The sequence below is a fragment of the Watersipora subatra genome, chromosome 5 (genome assembly GCF_963576615.1).
Source record: "Watersipora subatra chromosome 5, tzWatSuba1.1, whole genome shotgun sequence".
Lineage (NCBI taxonomy): Eukaryota > Metazoa > Bryozoa > Gymnolaemata > Cheilostomatida > Watersiporidae > Watersipora > Watersipora subatra.
This window is the reverse complement of record NC_088712.1, coordinates 37644428-37663768: the sequence shown is the minus strand read 5'-3', so window position 1 is coordinate 37663768 and position 19341 is coordinate 37644428. Positions and strand designations below refer to the sequence as shown.

The window sequence follows — 19341 nt, the reverse complement described above, 5'->3', positions numbered from 1 at the left end:
TAACTCTTATTAACTTTTATGCACCCTTATTAACTTTTATTAACTCCTATTAAATCTTATTAACTTTTCTCAACTCTTATCAACTCTTATTAACTCTTATTAACGCTTATCATCTCTTATCAACTCTTATCAACTCTTATCAACTCTTATCACCTTTTATTAACGCTTATTAACTCTTATTAACTCTTGTTAACTCTTATCCACTCTTATTAACTTTTATTAACTCTTATTAACTCTTATCAACTCTTATTAACTCTTATCAACTTTTATTAACTCTTATTAACTTTTATCAACTCTTATTAACTCTTATTAACTCTTATTAACTCTTATCAACTCTTATTAACTCTTATCAACTCTTATTAACTTTTATCAACTCTTATTAACTCTTATTAACTCTTATCAACTCTTATTAACTCTTATCAACTCTTATTAACTTTTATCAACTCTTATTAACTCTTATCAACTCTTATTAACTCTTAATAACTTTTATCAACTCTTATTAACTTTTATTAACACTTATCAACTTTTATTAACTCCTATTAACTTTTATTAACTTTTGTTAACTCTTATCAACTCTTATTACTCATTATCAACTCTTATCAACTCTTATTAACTCTTATCAACTCTTATCAACTTTTGCTAACTCTTTTTAACTCACACTAACATTTTTTAACTCATATTGATTTTCATTAATTCTTTTTAACTCTGATTAACTCTTGTTAACTTTAATTAATTATCCATAACTCTTATCAATTTCTATTAACTGGTATTAACATTTATTAATTCCTAGTAACATACGAGTGTCTTAGCATGCAATAAAATTCCAATACTAGCAGTAGTTTGAGCAAGTTTCATTTTGTAGATACAAGTAATCTTTGAGATATCAGCGTTACCGTTGGCCACTATGGTGCTAAGTATGTGAGAAGCAACTTTAAAGAACAACATTGCTCCGTTTTTTCCTCTAATCGATTTTAAAAAAGTTTATAAAGAAGCACAATAATAAGCAAGACAAAAAGCGCCAAACTGATCACGGATAGTAAAAATTAAGAAAAAAAAATTAAATAAGTTTATCAAAAGAATAAAACTTGGCTTCAAGTGTATGTTTAGTACGCTAAACTTATTTAAATTAAATTCAAAAATTCAGTAAAATAGTATAGATGCATTCTTATCATACCTAGCTTCTAAAGGTGCACAGACTATTGTGTACTGCTCTCGATTTTATACTACTAATACAATATTTATAAAATCAGCATTATTTCTTACCCTTTTTTGTTGTCGCTATGTACTAACTTGAAGTTCAAGTTTAAAGAGAGTTTATAGAGCACTTTTGGGAAAAAGTGGAAACCATAAGTGAGGTAAAATATTTACTTAAACATACTCGTATCATGAGTAGTCTTCATTATAAAACTGTTAAAACTATTGTTACAGTTTGTGGAGACAGTTACTGACTGACTCTGGGATTGCGCAATTGTTTTTGGATACTCATCAGTAAAACATAATTTAATAAAATTGTTTAGCTCAATAAAAATGTTACAATTTAAATACTTATTTAGCTATTGAATATTACAAAGTTGGAAATTGCAAACTCACATATTTTACAGAATTAGAAAAGTGGCATCTGATTTTTAAATTTGTGTGCAAGTCATGCATACATAAGCTGCTGCTTGATCAACATTGGAAAATTATGTTGAGCTGTTGGCAAGTAAAAAACACAAATCAAAAGGCAGTTTTAATAAATCCATTAATATAGCTTGCAGTAAAAAAGTTTACACAGCTACTGCTCTGCCAAACGTATTTCCAGCTTGTTACCCTCATTCAGATCTTTCCATTTTGGCGTAGCCTGGTATCTATACGGCTCATTGTAGCAGTAGCATCTCCTTAAGCAGTAATCATTGACAAGCTTTGTCAGCAAAAACATCAGTCTTGCAGAGGCCTTTCTGCTGACACAGTTCCTGACCTAGTTCCATGTCATCCAGCTCAGAATGAGTCAGCGGGCAGTTTATGACTTGGTTACCTTTAAACTCTGTTCTCAGGCAGGGTTTGCGCACTCTGCACAAGCAGTATATAAACCGAAAGGTGGTAATACAGTAGACCGACAGGAAGGTAGTAATACAATATACAGACATGAAGGTAGTGATACAGTATACAGACAAGAAGGCAGTGATACAGTATACAGACAGAAAAGTGGTGATATAGTATACAGACAGGCAGGTTACAGAAGACAGAATGGAAGGTAATAATACAGGGTATAGACTGGAAGGTAGGGATACAATATACAGACAGGAAGGTAGTGATACAGTATAAAGACAAGAAGGTAGTGATAGAGTACACAGACAGGAATGTAATGACACAGTGTACAGGCAAAAAGGTAGTGATACAGTAGAGACAATTGGAAGTAATGATACACTATACAGACAGGAAGGTAGTGATACAGTATACAGCCATGAAGGTAATGACACAAAATGCAGACAGGAAGGTAATGATAAAATGTACAGATAGGAAGGTAGTGATACAGTACGCAGACAGAAAGGTAGTGATGCAGTATACATGCAAGAAGGTAATGATAAAATGTACAGATAGGAAGGTAGTGATACAGTACACAGACAGAAAGGTAGTGATACAGTATACAGGCAGGAAGGTAATGATACAATATGCAGACATGAAAGTAATGAAGCAGTATACGAACAGGAAAGTAACAATACAATAGACAAAAAGGAAGGTAGTGATACAGTATATAGACAAGAAGGGAGTGATACAGCATACAGACAAGAAGGTTGGGATACAGTCTGCAAACAAGAATGTAGGGATACAACATACTGACAGAAAGTTAGTGATACAGTAGAAAGACAGGAAAGTAGTAATACAGTAGACAGACAGAAATATAGTGATACAGGCAGTGATACAATTTACAGACAGGAAGGTAGTGATAGAGTGAACAGAGAAGAAGGTAGTGATGCAGTATACAGACAGGAATGAAATGATACAGTAAACATAAAGAAAAGTAGTGATACAATATACAGATAGAAAAGCGGTGATACTGTAGAAGAGAGGAAGGTCGTGAAACAGTGGAGACAGGAAAGTAGTGATACAATATACAGAGAGGAAGGTTGTGATACAATAGACAGACAGGAAGGTGGTGATACAGTAGAGAAAAGAAGGTAGTGATACAATATACACACAGGAAGGAAGCGTTACAGTAGACAGACAGAAAGGTAGAGATATGGTAGACAGAGATGTTAGTGGTGATACACTAGAGACAGGAAGGTAGTAATACAATATACCGACAGAAAAGTGGTGATACTCTAGACAGAGAAAAAGGTGGTAATACAGTAAAGACAGGAAGGTATAATATGCAGGCATGAAGGTAGTTATACAGTATACAGACAGGAAGGTAATGACACATTATACAGACAGGGAGAGAGTGATACAGTAGACAGACAGACAGAAAGGTGGAGATACTGTAGAAAGAGAGGACGGTGGTGATACAGTAGACAGGAAGGTAATGATACAGTATGCATACAGGAACACAATGATACAGTATACATACAGGGAGGTAGTGATACAGTATACAAACTGAAAGGTAGTGATATAGTATACAGACAGGAAGGTAATGTTACAATATACATACATGATACGAACAGGAAGGGAGTGATGCAGAATACAGACAGATAAGTAGTGATACAGTATACAAACAGGGAGGTAGTAGTTATACAGTAGAGACAGGAATGTAGTGACACAGTGTACAGCAGAATGTTAGTAATATATTTTTCTTCGGTTTTCATCAAAATTACATTTCAGCATAGCTGATTGATCAGGACCTTCTTGTTCGTACATGCTTGGAGTGTTTCTGATGTTTGTAGAATTATTTACTACGTAGAGAGTTACTCTCTTCTCAATGCAATGTTCAATAGATTTAAGGGCTCTCAATATTGGGAGCCATGTCCGTTTTTCTACCTTGTCCAAAGCCTTGCTAAGAGCATTAGGTAAAACATTGCTTCGTTTGGGAATCTAACGCGCATATTTTATTTTGCATTCAAGCATGCTACGAAGTGCAACACTCAACCACCTTTGCAAGTTAAAGACTAACTGTGCACGTGCTTATTACATATGTTGATCTCTTAAGTTGTACTCTTGCATACTGCCAGATACTCATGCATTAATAAGCTTTACAGCAGACTGTTAACTAACAAATTTTAGCTGTCTGCCTGAAACTTAAAATCTTTGAGCATGATTAATCATTAGTTAACATCTATCGTTAATTAATATTACCTTTTGCTTTTGTTTTTCTTTATAATTTTTTTCCAAGCTTTTTTACCATTACTCATCATCTATTTTTTAATTTTCAAATAGGTGGTTTCACATTTAAATGTGTTGTTATACTCCTAGTTCCGGTTTTGTTTAAGGTTGATCGTTATATCTTTAAAAGTTAAATACTTTTCAAAAGACAATATTGTTATCTTGAGTAGGAATTGTCTTCAAGTTTTGTCTCCATTCAGTCGGACAAAGTATCAGACAAAGACATTCTGGTATCTCATTTTTACGCTTGCACTAGTATTGAGATGTACCAGTATGGTTTTGATTTGTATAGTATTCACAGTTTTGATAAATAGCTTCTACTGCACCAGTACTCTTTTTTCCCCATACACCTCTTCGAACTCATTATTATTAATAATTACACGTTTTCATAATTTTCAGTTTGTTTTCCTACTGTAGCTCATATTGATTGTATCATTGCCAAATCACCTTTTATTGAAATTTTTGCAAAACAGACTTTGTTTAGCCAATACTTGCTAATTATTTCATGTTTAAACATTTACAGTTGTTTTATTTTGTTTTTTAATTTATGTAAACTGTAAAAACACTTTTCTCATAATAGGAAATTAAAAGGTTGTAATAGTGGATGTTGTATATGGAAAATAAAAAAGATTCGGTGTAAAGACCTTTTATTACCCGGACAAGTCTCGACAGTCACTTATTTGTATGTAAACGTGCTACGGCGTTACGTGTCTGGATGCTATAAAATATCTACAATAAAATGTGCAATCCTAAATAAACTGCTGGTAGACAGCTGCTAAAAAGTATATTATATATCACTATAATTGTAATAAACTAATTTTTAACAACTGAAGGCTTACGGAAAACTTTTAAAATTCAAATTCATTAATACCAACAACTAATTTTTTTGTTAATTACTAAAATACATTCAAATCTTTATGTGCAAAACTAGGCCAGGGCATTTTAAAGTTTTTGTGCATTAGAGCAAGCATTTTCCAAGAATATGTTGCATTTTGTTAGATTAGACAAATTTTTATGATGACATACAGTGATTACATGTAGTGATAACATGTAGTGTTGACATATAGTGATGACTTGTAGTGAAGACATGTAATGATGACATAGTGATGGCGCGTGTGTGTTTGTGTTTGTGTGTGTGTGGGTGTGCGTGCATGCGTGCGTTCGTGTGCGTGTGTGCGTGCGTGCGTGCGTGCGTGTGTGTGTGTGTGTGTGTGCATTTATTTTTATCAACAGAAACAATACAGAAAAATAATCTGCATATTAGTAAATATATCAGGTTGAATACAAATTAATGAGAAAATGAAAAAAGTATAGCAAAATTCACTCAATCTGAGCACGAGATAATGATGATGACTGAAAATTTCAATTTGTCCACTCATTGCCACATTTTGCGGCACTTGCTTTTACTTGTCTTTCACTTGCTTGTCTACTCTTTGCCATATTTGAGGTACTCGCCCTTAGGTAAGCCCACATACATCAATCAGGTTACCTATAATCAAGTGAGACTCAGAGCTTGGAACTCCTTTAAACCATGAGATTCAAGCTACAGCATAGCTTCAGCATTTGTTGACCTTGACGCAAGCGTGCTTCTCAAGCGTGGCAGCAAGCACGTACATTCTTGGCAGCTCGTGCTTAGGCTGCCAGAGTCATAGTCTTCCAAGCTGTTTGAGATACTTTTATTATATTGATTTTGGCTAATGCTGGTATTGAGCCAGCTGCATCAGTAAGTAACTCCAATTTATCAATGTAAATTTAGCAGCTAGTGAGCTAGCAATAAGTCCAACCAGCTGTTAAAGAAAGGATTATTTACTGCACCAACTGAGTACAACTTGTTCATCTGAGACTTTGACTGCTTTTTCAGCAGTGCTGCCAAGAAAGCTCTATATAGTTGTTATAGAAAGAATAGCAGATGGCAGCCCCTTCCTATCAGCTTAGGTTTAGCAGCTGGTGAAGGCTCTGATTCACTATTGGAGAAACTGACGATGTGGTCAAACATTTACCAGCAACTAGCTCAGTTGTTGTGATGCATAAACCCTACTTTAAACCCTATGTTTAACTTTGAAAAATGATTTACATGATCACAGAATAACAGACACACAAACTCTGAGGTATTCAACAATTCTATAACTATATTCAATAACTATATGTTAGATAATATTGAATTTTATGTTTCTCAAATTTTCAGAATATATAAGGCTTTCACAAAGAATAAACTGATGATCTGTGCTAACAACAAGTAGTGTCGACCGAAAAGCTGAACTGGATGCTACTAGTAAGAATAAAAGCATCAACAGCATGTGGAGCAGCAGCATGGCATTATTATATAGATTGTTTAGCCTGATCATCAAAATCGCTCACAAAAGGTATGTTGAAGGTCAATGTTTTACAATCTTTATTTTCTTGCTCATCATTGATCTTTTTAACTACCAGCTCCATTCGCCTCCTTTTCATCAGCTCTAAAATACAAGTATATTGCTTAAGAGAATTGACTAAAGACCAGCCTTTCATAATTGTCTAAGCTAACGATAGCTTTGAAATCTTTGTTTGTTCTACAGAAGCTCTATTTTGATACAATGTTATTTGCAGTATGAATAATTCAAAGGCTGAGGTGAACTCTGGAGTTACGTTTATGTTTGTCACATTGTTTTCTTAGATACGCAGAAATAAAAGAATGTTACATAACCCAGGGTTATTGGTTAACATGATTTTTACAGCCCAACCAGGATTTACTTTCTTAGAATGCTTTAAAATGGTAAACTAAAATTTCGGTAATACAGCAAAGCAAGCCTAAACAAATGTCATTGGTTAGGATTTTCAATGCTGTGTGAGATGTTACTAAAAATTCAGAATTGCCTACTCGTTGCCATATTTGAGGTACTCGCCCTTAGGTAAGCCCACATACATCAATCAGGTTACCTATAATCAAGCGAGACTCAGAGCTTGGAACTCCTACAAACCATGAGATTCAAGCTACAGCATAGCTTCAGCATTTGTCGACTTTGACCTAAGCGTGCTTCTCAAGCATGGCAGGAAATACCTACTATCCGGGCAGCTCGCGCTTGTGCTGCTATAGTGATAGTCTTCAAGGCTGTTTGAGATACCTTTATTAAAAGTTTTTTGACTAATGCTGGCGACGAGTCAGCTGTAAGAGTGGGCAACTCTAGCTTATTGATATAAATTTAGCAGCTAGAGAGCTAGCAATAAGCCCAACTCACTGTTGAAGAAAGGATTATTTAAGTGCACCAGCTGGGTACAACTTGTTTATCTGAGACTTTGACTGCTTTCTTAGCGTTAGTTGCAAAAAAAGCTTTATAAATTTTTACAATAACAGCATATAGCAGCCCCTTCCTATTACCTTAGGGAATTTAGGTGTTGTGGGAGAAGTTCCAGCAAATAGCACATTGGCATCTTTTTTATCTCAATGTATTCAGCACACCGACCACCAATTTTGAACTTCGAGAGACATTTTGTTGATGTTGCGTGGTGAAAACAATTATGTAACATGGGAACGAAAGAAAATTGTGTTCCACATTGTTAATTAAGCAAAAACCGTAAAACAAACTATTAAAAAGAAAACAACCCTAGATAAGCACTAGCAAGACAGTGATCATCTAAGTGCAATCTTGCAGAAAGACCACTCTGGATGAGCTTTAACAAAAATGTAACTCTAGTAGTATAGTAACAGACAGTCAACTTTCTACCAAACTCCAATGAAAGACTGCCATTGCCATTCTGCCAGACTTTTGGATATACGTAAATCTTACCCTATTTCTGGAATTCGGGCATCACCAGATTCCACCTTGACCCTTACATAAATGCAATCAGATATCAAGAAATCGCTAGACTCCACATCACATTGAAGGGCAAACGTTGGGCAGCCTGACGCAATGTTCATATCTGTCAGCGGTTTTTTGAAGGGGGCGCTGTCAGAACCGGGCTAAAGTTTGTACACAAAATGATGGTAAATATGTATGTAAAATTGCTATAACATGAGGTAGGAAAGAGCAATGCTCATGAATATATTCATGAAGACATCAGAACAAGAATAAGTTGCTGTGGAGTAATAGTAGTATAAGCAGATACAGGAATGATCCAAGACTGAAAAGTTGTGTAATTATTTCTACAGAAATATGGAATATAGAAATAGTTTTATATGGAAATCCTTACTATAATAGAAGCAGTGTCTGTTCGTCCTTCCATCCATCTAAAATCTTGCTAACAACGTTAACAAACAAGGATTGTCGTGCAGTCACACGGAAATCAAGCCATGGCATCAGATTCAAAAGCAAGCACACTACCACTATACCATCACTGATTGGTTAATTATTTATATACTGATTACTCATGATGATCTCCCACATTGAACGAACTGGCAAGTGTGCTAGTCACTGTAATATAGATTAAATTACAGTAAACAGCTCTCATTTATTCCTAGCTAAAACATGTTTCTGAGTTAAATTGCTGACCTGAACTTTTCATGTCCAAAAAATTTTCAGTTTCTTCTACAATATCCCACAGCATCCATCTTTGTGTCATCTGCTTACACTGAAGTTTATCAAACTATCAAACTATTATAAAATGAAAGATGATTATTTTATGACATGAAAGGAAATATTAGCCAGCAGAGAAATGTGTCAATTCCAATAAACTATCTAGAGTCATTGGATTGGTCATTCTTGGAACTGTTGAGGCATCACAAAGACGCTACGTTACCTTGAGATACCGTTACATGCCAGTTAAAACTGTCATTAGAATTTTATGGCTGAAAAGCATAAGTAAAAATAACACTAAAAATGTTAGTGATGATAATAGAGTAAATCTTACAAAAAATTCTTCCTTTTGCGTTAGTCATATTTGTATGTCGCTTACCTCTTTAATGTGGAAGGTAATATAAAATAACAAAAAATCCAACAGTGAATGGGATTGAATGTCTAAGTTTGCAGATTTTTTGTCATTAGCAGTTTAAGTTTTTATGCTTGCATTTACATACCCAGCTCATAAATATATTCGAATAGCTGAATGTTCAGCATTTCACAAAAATACTAAAATGACAAAGAAAAAAAATGATAAAATAATTTTTGCATAAAAAACTTGTTTTCATTCAGCTAAGTTTCCTTATTGAATGAACTTGAGTAAATTAAGCTAGTGTAAATCTTCACTGTGATAAGAGCTAAGTTTATTCTTCTGAAGCCAGCGTTAAAAAACAGTTTGCATCATGATCCCTTACACAACCATGATTTTCAAGCGTGCTAGATAAAACTGAAAAGTGTTATCTTAACCAATCAACATTAAAGATTTGCAGATGTACAGGTAATAAGTATGATGTGCACAATTAGTCCATAGCATAGCCAGTTGGCGGTGTACTATAATGGATAACATGCCTGGCTGTAGAACATGAGGTTCCGAGTTCAATTTTAGTGCAAAGGGGATTTTTCGGTCATATAAATTTATTGCTATAAATGGACACACAAACAACAACTAAACGAACAAGGAGATATATAAATATATATAAATATATATAAATATATACTACCTGGAGGCCCGGCGATGGCCCGGTGTTAAAAATCAGCCTATAATGATTGAGGGGTAATGTAGTTAACTGCCTCTTGTTATTAGCCTGGCACATTGCCAATGGCAAATTTGAGTAAACTTATGACTAAGAGCTAAATACTGACTCTAGCTCTCACTCTAGCATGCATGAAATTATGCTACTGCCCTCCATGACGTTGTGCCATCACGTAGTGTAGTAGAAGAAAGCAGAAGCGTATTTTCACTAATATAATGACATATGTTGCCTAGCAAATCCATCAAGCTCATTTGGGTTAATTGATAAGGCTGTGGACTGATGATGGGTCATTCCGAGATCAAATGTTCTGTGCTACAGAATCTGAATTTCAAAGTTTTAAATAGCAATAGCAGCTGCTAAATTACAGGCGCAGAGGCGCAGAGGCGCAGAGGCGCAGAGGCGCAGAGGCGCAGAGGCGCAGAGGCGCAGAGGCGCAGAGGCGCAGAGGCGCAGAGGCGCAGAGGCGCAGAGGCGCAGAGGCGCAGAGGCGCAGAGGCGCAGAGGCGCAGAGGCGCAGAGGCGCAGAGGCGCAGAGGCGCAGAGGCGCAGAGGCGCAGAGGCGCAGAGGCGCAGAGGCGCAGAGGCGCAGAGGCGCAGAGGCGCAGAGGCGCAGAGGCGCAGAGGCGCAGAGGCGCAGAGGCGCAGAGGCGCAGAGGCGCAGAGGCGCAGAGGCGCAGAGGCGCAGAGGCGCAGAGGCGCAGAGGCGCAGAGGCGCAGAGGCGCAGAGGCGCAGAGGCGCAGAGGCGCAGAGGCGCAGAGGCGCAGAGGCGCAGAGGCGCAGAGGCGCAGAGGCGCAGAGGCGCAGAGGCGCAGAGGCGCAGAGGCGCAGAGGCGCAGAGGCGCAGAGGCGCAGAGGCGCAGAGGCGCAGAGGCGCAGAGGCGCAGAGGCGCAGAGGCGCAGAGGCGCAGAGGCGCAGAGGCGCAGAGGCGCAGAGGCGCAGAGGCGCAGAGGCGCAGAGGCGCAGAGGCGCAGAGGCGCAGAGGCGCAGAGGCGCAGAGGCGCAGAGGCGCAGAGGCGCAGAGGCGCAGAGGCGCAGAGGCGCAGAGGCGCAGAGGCGCAGAGGCGCAGAGGCGCAGAGGCGCAGAGGCGCAGAGGCGCAGAGGCGCAGAGGCGCAGAGGCGCAGAGGCGCAGAGGCGCAGAGGCGCAGAGGCGCAGAGGCGCAGAGGCGCAGAGGCGCAGAGGCGCAGAGGCGCAGAGGCGCAGAGGCGCAGAGGCGCAGAGGCGCAGAGGCGCAGAGGCGCAGAGGCGCAGAGGCGCAGAGGCGCAGAGGCGCAGAGGCGCAGAGGCGCAGAGGCGCAGAGGCGCAGAGGCGCAGAGGCGCAGAGGCGCAGAGGCGCAGAGGCGCAGAGGCGCAGAGGCGCAGAGGCGCAGAGGCGCAGAGGCGCAGAGGCGCAGAGGCGCAGAGGCGCAGAGGCGCAGAGGCGCAGAGGCGCAGAGGCGCAGAGGCGCAGAGGCGCAGAGGCGCAGAGGCGCAGAGGCGCAGAGGCGCAGAGGCGCAGAGGCGCAGAGGCGCAGAGGCGCAGAGGCGCAGAGGCGCAGAGGCGCAGAGGCGCAGAGGCGCAGAGGCGCAGAGGCGCAGAGGCGCAGAGGCGCAGAGGCGCAGAGGCGCAGAGGCGCAGAGGCGCAGAGGCGCAGAGGCGCAGAGGCGCAGAGGCGCAGAGGCGCAGAGGCGCAGAGGCGCAGAGGCGCAGAGGCGCAGAGGCGCAGAGGCGCAGAGGCGCAGAGGCGCAGAGGCGCAGAGGCGCAGAGGCGCAGAGGCGCAGAGGCGCAGAGGCGCAGAGGCGCAGAGGCGCAGAGGCGCAGAGGCGCAGAGGCGCAGAGGCGCAGAGGCGCAGAGGCGCAGAGGCGCAGAGGCGCAGAGGCGCAGAGGCGCAGAGGCGCAGAGGCGCAGAGGCGCAGAGGCGCAGAGGCGCAGAGGCGCAGAGGCGCAGAGGCGCAGAGGCGCAGAGGCGCAGAGGCGCAGAGGCGCAGAGGCGCAGAGGCGCAGAGGCGCAGAGGCGCAGAGGCGCAGAGGCGCAGAGGCGCAGAGGCGCAGAGGCGCAGAGGCGCAGAGGCGCAGAGGCGCAGAGGCGCAGAGGCGCAGAGGCGCAGAGGCGCAGAGGCGCAGAGGCGCAGAGGCGCAGAGGCGCAGAGGCGCAGAGGCGCAGAGGCGCAGAGGCGCAGAGGCGCAGAGGCGCAGAGGCGCAGAGGCGCAGAGGCGCAGAGGCGCAGAGGCGCAGAGGCGCAGAGGCGCAGAGGCGCAGAGGCGCAGAGGCGCAGAGGCGCAGAGGCGCAGAGGCGCAGAGGCGCAGAGGCGCAGAGGCGCAGAGGCGCAGAGGCGCAGAGGCGCAGAGGCGCAGAGGCGCAGAGGCGCAGAGGCGCAGAGGCGCAGAGGCGCAGAGGCGCAGAGGCGCAGAGGCGCAGAGGCGCAGAGGCGCAGAGGCGCAGAGGCGCAGAGGCGCAGAGGCGCAGAGGCGCAGAGGCGCAGAGGCGCAGAGGCGCAGAGGCGCAGAGGCGCAGAGGCGCAGAGGCGCAGAGGCGCAGAGGCGCAGAGGCGCAGAGGCGCAGAGGCGCAGAGGCGCAGAGGCGCAGAGGCGCAGAGGCGCAGAGGCGCAGAGGCGCAGAGGCGCAGAGGCGCAGAGGCGCAGAGGCGCAGAGGCGCAGAGGCGCAGAGGCGCAGAGGCGCAGAGGCGCAGAGGCGCAGAGGCGCAGAGGCGCAGAGGCGCAGAGGCGCAGAGGCGCAGAGGCGCAGAGGCGCAGAGGCGCAGAGGCGCAGAGGCGCAGAGGCGCAGAGGCGCAGAGGCGCAGAGGCGCAGAGGCGCAGAGGCGCAGAGGCGCAGAGGCGCAGAGGCGCAGAGGCGCAGAGGCGCAGAGGCGCAGAGGCGCAGAGGCGCAGAGGCGCAGAGGCGCAGAGGCGCAGAGGCGCAGAGGCGCAGAGGCGCAGAGGCGCAGAGGCGCAGAGGCGCAGAGGCGCAGAGGCGCAGAGGCGCAGAGGCGCAGAGGCGCAGAGGCGCAGAGGCGCAGAGGCGCAGAGGCGCAGAGGCGCAGAGGCGCAGAGGCGCAGAGGCGCAGAGGCGCAGAGGCGCAGAGGCGCAGAGGCGCAGAGGCGCAGAGGCGCAGAGGCGCAGAGGCGCAGAGGCGCAGAGGCGCAGAGGCGCAGAGGCGCAGAGGCGCAGAGGCGCAGAGGCGCAGAGGCGCAGAGGCGCAGAGGCGCAGAGGCGCAGAGGCGCAGAGGCGCAGAGGCGCAGAGGCGCAGAGGCGCAGAGGCGCAGAGGCGCAGAGGCGCAGAGGCGCAGAGGCGCAGAGGCGCAGAGGCGCAGAGGCGCAGAGGCGCAGAGGCGCAGAGGCGCAGAGGCGCAGAGGCGCAGAGGCGCAGAGGCGCAGAGGCGCAGAGGCGCAGAGGCGCAGAGGCGCAGAGGCGCAGAGGCGCAGAGGCGCAGAGGCGCAGAGGCGCAGAGGCGCAGAGGCGCAGAGGCGCAGAGGCGCAGAGGCGCAGAGGCGCAGAGGCGCAGAGGCGCAGAGGCGCAGAGGCGCAGAGGCGCAGAGGCGCAGAGGCGCAGAGGCGCAGAGGCGCAGAGGCGCAGAGGCGCAGAGGCGCAGAGGCGCAGAGGCGCAGAGGCGCAGAGGCGCAGAGGCGCAGAGGCGCAGAGGCGCAGAGGCGCAGAGGCGCAGAGGCGCAGAGGCGCAGAGGCGCAGAGGCGCAGAGGCGCAGAGGCGCAGAGGCGCAGAGGCGCAGAGGCGCAGAGGCGCAGAGGCGCAGAGGCGCAGAGGCGCAGAGGCGCAGAGGCGCAGAGGCGCAGAGGCGCAGAGGCGCAGAGGCGCAGAGGCGCAGAGGCGCAGAGGCGCAGAGGCGCAGAGGCGCAGAGGCGCAGAGGCGCAGAGGCGCAGAGGCGCAGAGGCGCAGAGGCGCAGAGGCGCAGAGGCGCAGAGGCGCAGAGGCGCAGAGGCGCAGAGGCGCAGAGGCGCAGAGGCGCAGAGGCGCAGAGGCGCAGAGGCGCAGAGGCGCAGAGGCGCAGAGGCGCAGAGGCGCAGAGGCGCAGAGGCGCAGAGGCGCAGAGGCGCAGAGGCGCAGAGGCGCAGAGGCGCAGAGGCGCAGAGGCGCAGAGGCGCAGAGGCGCAGAGGCGCAGAGGCGCAGAGGCGCAGAGGCGCAGAGGCGCAGAGGCGCAGAGGCGCAGAGGCGCAGAGGCGCAGAGGCGCAGAGGCGCAGAGGCGCAGAGGCGCAGAGGCGCAGAGGCGCAGAGGCGCAGAGGCGCAGAGGCGCAGAGGCGCAGAGGCGCAGAGGCGCAGAGGCGCAGAGGCGCAGAGGCGCAGAGGCGCAGAGGCGCAGAGGCGCAGAGGCGCAGAGGCGCAGAGGCGCAGAGGCGCAGAGGCGCAGAGGCGCAGAGGCGCAGAGGCGCAGAGGCGCAGAGGCGCAGAGGCGCAGAGGCGCAGAGGCGCAGAGGCGCAGAGGCGCAGAGGCGCAGAGGCGCAGAGGCGCAGAGGCGCAGAGGCGCAGAGGCGCAGAGGCGCAGAGGCGCAGAGGCGCAGAGGCGCAGAGGCGCAGAGGCGCAGAGGCGCAGAGGCGCAGAGGCGCAGAGGCGCAGAGGCGCAGAGGCGCAGAGGCGCAGAGGCGCAGAGGCGCAGAGGCGCAGAGGCGCAGAGGCGCAGAGGCGCAGAGGCGCAGAGGCGCAGAGGCGCAGAGGCGCAGAGGCGCAGAGGCGCAGAGGCGCAGAGGCGCAGAGGCGCAGAGGCGCAGAGGCGCAGAGGCGCAGAGGCGCAGAGGCGCAGAGGCGCAGAGGCGCAGAGGCGCAGAGGCGCAGAGGCGCAGAGGCGCAGAGGCGCAGAGGCGCAGAGGCGCAGAGGCGCAGAGGCGCAGAGGCGCAGAGGCGCAGAGGCGCAGAGGCGCAGAGGCGCAGAGGCGCAGAGGCGCAGAGGCGCAGAGGCGCAGAGGCGCAGAGGCGCAGAGGCGCAGAGGCGCAGAGGCGCAGAGGCGCAGAGGCGCAGAGGCGCAGAGGCGCAGAGGCGCAGAGGCGCAGAGGCGCAGAGGCGCAGAGGCGCAGAGGCGCAGAGGCGCAGAGGCGCAGAGGCGCAGAGGCGCAGAGGCGCAGAGGCGCAGAGGCGCAGAGGCGCAGAGGCGCAGAGGCGCAGAGGCGCAGAGGCGCAGAGGCGCAGAGGCGCAGAGGCGCAGAGGCGCAGAGGCGCAGAGGCGCAGAGGCGCAGAGGCGCAGAGGCGCAGAGGCGCAGAGGCGCAGAGGCGCAGAGGCGCAGAGGCGCAGAGGCGCAGAGGCGCAGAGGCGCAGAGGCGCAGAGGCGCAGAGGCGCAGAGGCGCAGAGGCGCAGAGGCGCAGAGGCGCAGAGGCGCAGAGGCGCAGAGGCGCAGAGGCGCAGAGGCGCAGAGGCGCAGAGGCGCAGAGGCGCAGAGGCGCAGAGGCGCAGAGGCGCAGAGGCGCAGAGGCGCAGAGGCGCAGAGGCGCAGAGGCGCAGAGGCGCAGAGGCGCAGAGGCGCAGAGGCGCAGAGGCGCAGAGGCGCAGAGGCGCAGAGGCGCAGAGGCGCAGAGGCGCAGAGGCGCAGAGGCGCAGAGGCGCAGAGGCGCAGAGGCGCAGAGGCGCAGAGGCGCAGAGGCGCAGAGGCGCAGAGGCGCAGAGGCGCAGAGGCGCAGAGGCGCAGAGGCGCAGAGGCGCAGAGGCGCAGAGGCGCAGAGGCGCAGAGGCGCAGAGGCGCAGAGGCGCAGAGGCGCAGAGGCGCAGAGGCGCAGAGGCGCAGAGGCGCAGAGGCGCAGAGGCGCAGAGGCGCAGAGGCGCAGAGGCGCAGAGGCGCAGAGGCGCAGAGGCGCAGAGGCGCAGAGGCGCAGAGGCGCAGAGGCGCAGAGGCGCAGAGGCGCAGAGGCGCAGAGGCGCAGAGGCGCAGAGGCGCAGAGGCGCAGAGGCGCAGAGGCGCAGAGGCGCAGAGGCGCAGAGGCGCAGAGGCGCAGAGGCGCAGAGGCGCAGAGGCGCAGAGGCGCAGAGGCGCAGAGGCGCAGAGGCGCAGAGGCGCAGAGGCGCAGAGGCGCAGAGGCGCAGAGGCGCAGAGGCGCAGAGGCGCAGAGGCGCAGAGGCGCAGAGGCGCAGAGGCGCAGAGGCGCAGAGGCGCAGAGGCGCAGAGGCGCAGAGGCGCAGAGGCGCAGAGGCGCAGAGGCGCAGAGGCGCAGAGGCGCAGAGGCGCAGAGGCGCAGAGGCGCAGAGGCGCAGAGGCGCAGAGGCGCAGAGGCGCAGAGGCGCAGAGGCGCAGAGGCGCAGAGGCGCAGAGGCGCAGAGGCGCAGAGGCGCAGAGGCGCAGAGGCGCAGAGGCGCAGAGGCGCAGAGGCGCAGAGGCGCAGAGGCGCAGAGGCGCAGAGGCGCAGAGGCGCAGAGGCGCAGAGGCGCAGAGGCGCAGAGGCGCAGAGGCGCAGAGGCGCAGAGGCGCAGAGGCGCAGAGGCGCAGAGGCGCAGAGGCGCAGAGGCGCAGAGGCGCAGAGGCGCAGAGGCGCAGAGGCGCAGAGGCGCAGAGGCGCAGAGGCGCAGAGGCGCAGAGGCGCAGAGGCGCAGAGGCGCAGAGGCGCAGAGGCGCAGAGGCGCAGAGGCGCAGAGGCGCAGAGGCGCAGAGGCGCAGAGGCGCAGAGGCGCAGAGGCGCAGAGGCGCAGAGGCGCAGAGGCGCAGAGGCGCAGAGGCGCAGAGGCGCAGAGGCGCAGAGGCGCAGAGGCGCAGAGGCGCAGAGGCGCAGAGGCGCAGAGGCGCAGAGGCGCAGAGGCGCAGAGGCGCAGAGGCGCAGAGGCGCAGAGGCGCAGAGGCGCAGAGGCGCAGAGGCGCAGAGGCGCAGAGGCGCAGAGGCGCAGAGGCGCAGAGGCGCAGAGGCGCAGAGGCGCAGAGGCGCAGAGGCGCAGAGGCGCAGAGGCGCAGAGGCGCAGAGGCGCAGAGGCGCAGAGGCGCAGAGGCGCAGAGGCGCAGAGGCGCAGAGGCGCAGAGGCGCAGAGGCGCATAGGCGCCTCTATATATATATATACATATATGCATATATATATGCATATATATATGCATATGTATATATATATGCATATATATTTACATATATATATATCTTTATAATAATATATATATTTATATATAAATATATATATACATATATATATATATATGTATATATATATATATATATATATTTATATATATATATATATATATATATATATATTTCTATATATAGATTAGGTTCTTTATCTAAAATGTTAAGCTTTTTTGATCAAATTCTATATATAAACTTGTAATATCTATACTCACCATAAATATCTCATGATTGCTAAGTTCGTGGTTTTCTGAAGAGATCAAATTGAATGTCACTCTTTGAGATTTTACACCCCAAAATTTTATTGCTATGACCGGACATACGACCAACAGCTAAACAAACAATGAGATTTATACATGTATGTATATATATATTCATGTTTATGTTAATAAATATATACATGTATGTATATATATGTATACATATGTATATATATATGTATTTATATATGTATATATATATATAATAAAAACTGAAAAGTTTTAAAGCGTTTTACTACTTAAAATTTCAAGGTTGGTAATATTCATCAGGTAAAATTAAAATGATCTGAAGCTCATATGACTGTACGCAAAAACACATCGAGTAGGTTAATGATAAAAATCTGCTACATATACATATATATACATATATATATATATATATCTATATATATATATATTTTTTTTTTTTTTAATATATATATATATGTATATACAGTCAAACATGGATAACTCGAACTTCAAGGGACCGAGCAAAAGTGTTCGAATTATCAGAGCATTCAAGTTATCAGAGCACTGTCACAAGTCCATATATTTACTTATTTATTAGTAGATACATGTACATATACAAACTATAATATAAATCAAAAGCACAAATGGCTTGTTTCAAATTAAATGCTTCTAATGTAAAGTTTAAAACGTTTTCATGAAAAAGTATAGAGATTTTTCTATCACTTGAGATTGGTTTGTTTGAGGTGATGTTATTGCCAGGACGTTTTTCAGATTGACATTGGCAAAACTTGATCGTTGTTGAAATGCTCAAAAGAAAAGACATTTTTTTCTTTTGGGGTTTTACCCACGATCAATTTTGCCGTTTTTTCTTGAAGTTTATGCAGATTACCTTACTTTACCTGGGATTCGTTAAGAGCAACACTCCGAGGCAGTTCAATTAGAAGTTTTACGAGGTTTTACGGTACATTCTATATCACTCACGTTTTTTTAATAGATACTTATTGAATGTACACACGTATTCTGTGTTTAGGTCAAACGATGAATAGTTTTTTTGTAGCTCAGACAACGTATACGTTTAATTACAACATTTTTTAAGACGTTTTAAACATTCAACATTCCGACGTTGATTCAACACGGAATCAACGTCGGAAAACTATTCATCACGGGCTAGCCGAGTCACGCACTCAAGGATTTTCGCCACGCACATACAAAACAACATGCGATTTTTGTTTTGTATGTGCGTGGCGAAAATTCTTGCGCGCGTGACTCGGCTAGCCCGTGCTATTCATCGTATCGCAGTATAAATCAAATTTCACCAAACTTTTAGAAAAGTCGTTGACAAAAATATTTTGCCGATGGTGGTAATAACGACGCTTATGAATTACGAAAAGATGATGTTTACCTCTATGGCTTTGAATAAAGGGATTTTCTAAAGCGAAAACAACCGTTTCGGTAGCTGTTGGGCAAAAAAACAGTTCGAATTAACAGTGTTGAGTTCGAGTTATCTATAACAATTTATCATTACGTGGGAACGGACCAAAGGAAATGTTCGAATTAACCATGTGTTCGAGCTATCCGTGGACGAGTTATCCATGTTTGACTGTATATATATATATAGATTAGGTATTCTACCTAACTTGTTAAAGGTAACAGTCTTCTCTAACGCGTTCAATATCTAAACTTCTATATGTATACTCACAAGAAATATCACATGCTTGTTAAGTCGTTGGTTTCGTGGAGAAAGCAAAGTGAAGGTCACTCTCTGTTTGAAAGGAAAGGTCAAAAGTTCATCGAATTCTCCTCTCATGAGAACAAAGAAGAGACTTAGGCATTTCCCTTTACCATTTCCATCACCATTCAGATAGGCCTGAGATATAAGTTCACACATTTACTTCATCAGAATAGATATTGATACTCCAATTTATTGTCAGCAATACTTAACAAGGAGGAAGTTGTCTAGATGCATGTGATTAGTAATTAACCTTGTCATAGAAACATAGTGTATCACTATGTTACCATAATGCAGTTAACCTGCAAGTTCACCTTATCTGCAAAATAGAGGCTGCAAGAAACCTGCAAATCAAGCAAGTTTTGTTGCTCTCAAATTATTAAAGATTGAAAATACACTTCTTAATAATTTGCAAAAACATGCCTCGCAATATATCCCATTATTAAAATCTTATACACTTCAGCAAGAAAGCATGGTGCTGAGCAAGACAGGAGTTGCAAG

The 19341-nt window shown here is 47.8% G+C and overlaps 1 protein-coding gene across 1 annotated transcript in view; it reads right to left on the bottom strand.

The window, feature by feature from the left end:
• Positions 1-1889: 1889 nt before the first annotated feature.
• LOC137397337 (TNF receptor-associated factor 3-like) overlaps positions 1890-19341 on the bottom strand; it is a 66815-nt gene continuing 49363 nt past the window's right edge. The window contains exons 10-12 of the mRNA XM_068083627.1: positions 18811-18978; positions 8061-8233; positions 1890-2049 (exon numbers count right to left, since the gene is read on the bottom strand). Coding sequence (XP_067939728.1) covers positions 1890-2049; positions 8061-8233; positions 18811-18978 — 501 coding nt within the window. The remainder of the gene's footprint in view (positions 2050-8060; positions 8234-18810; positions 18979-19341) is intronic.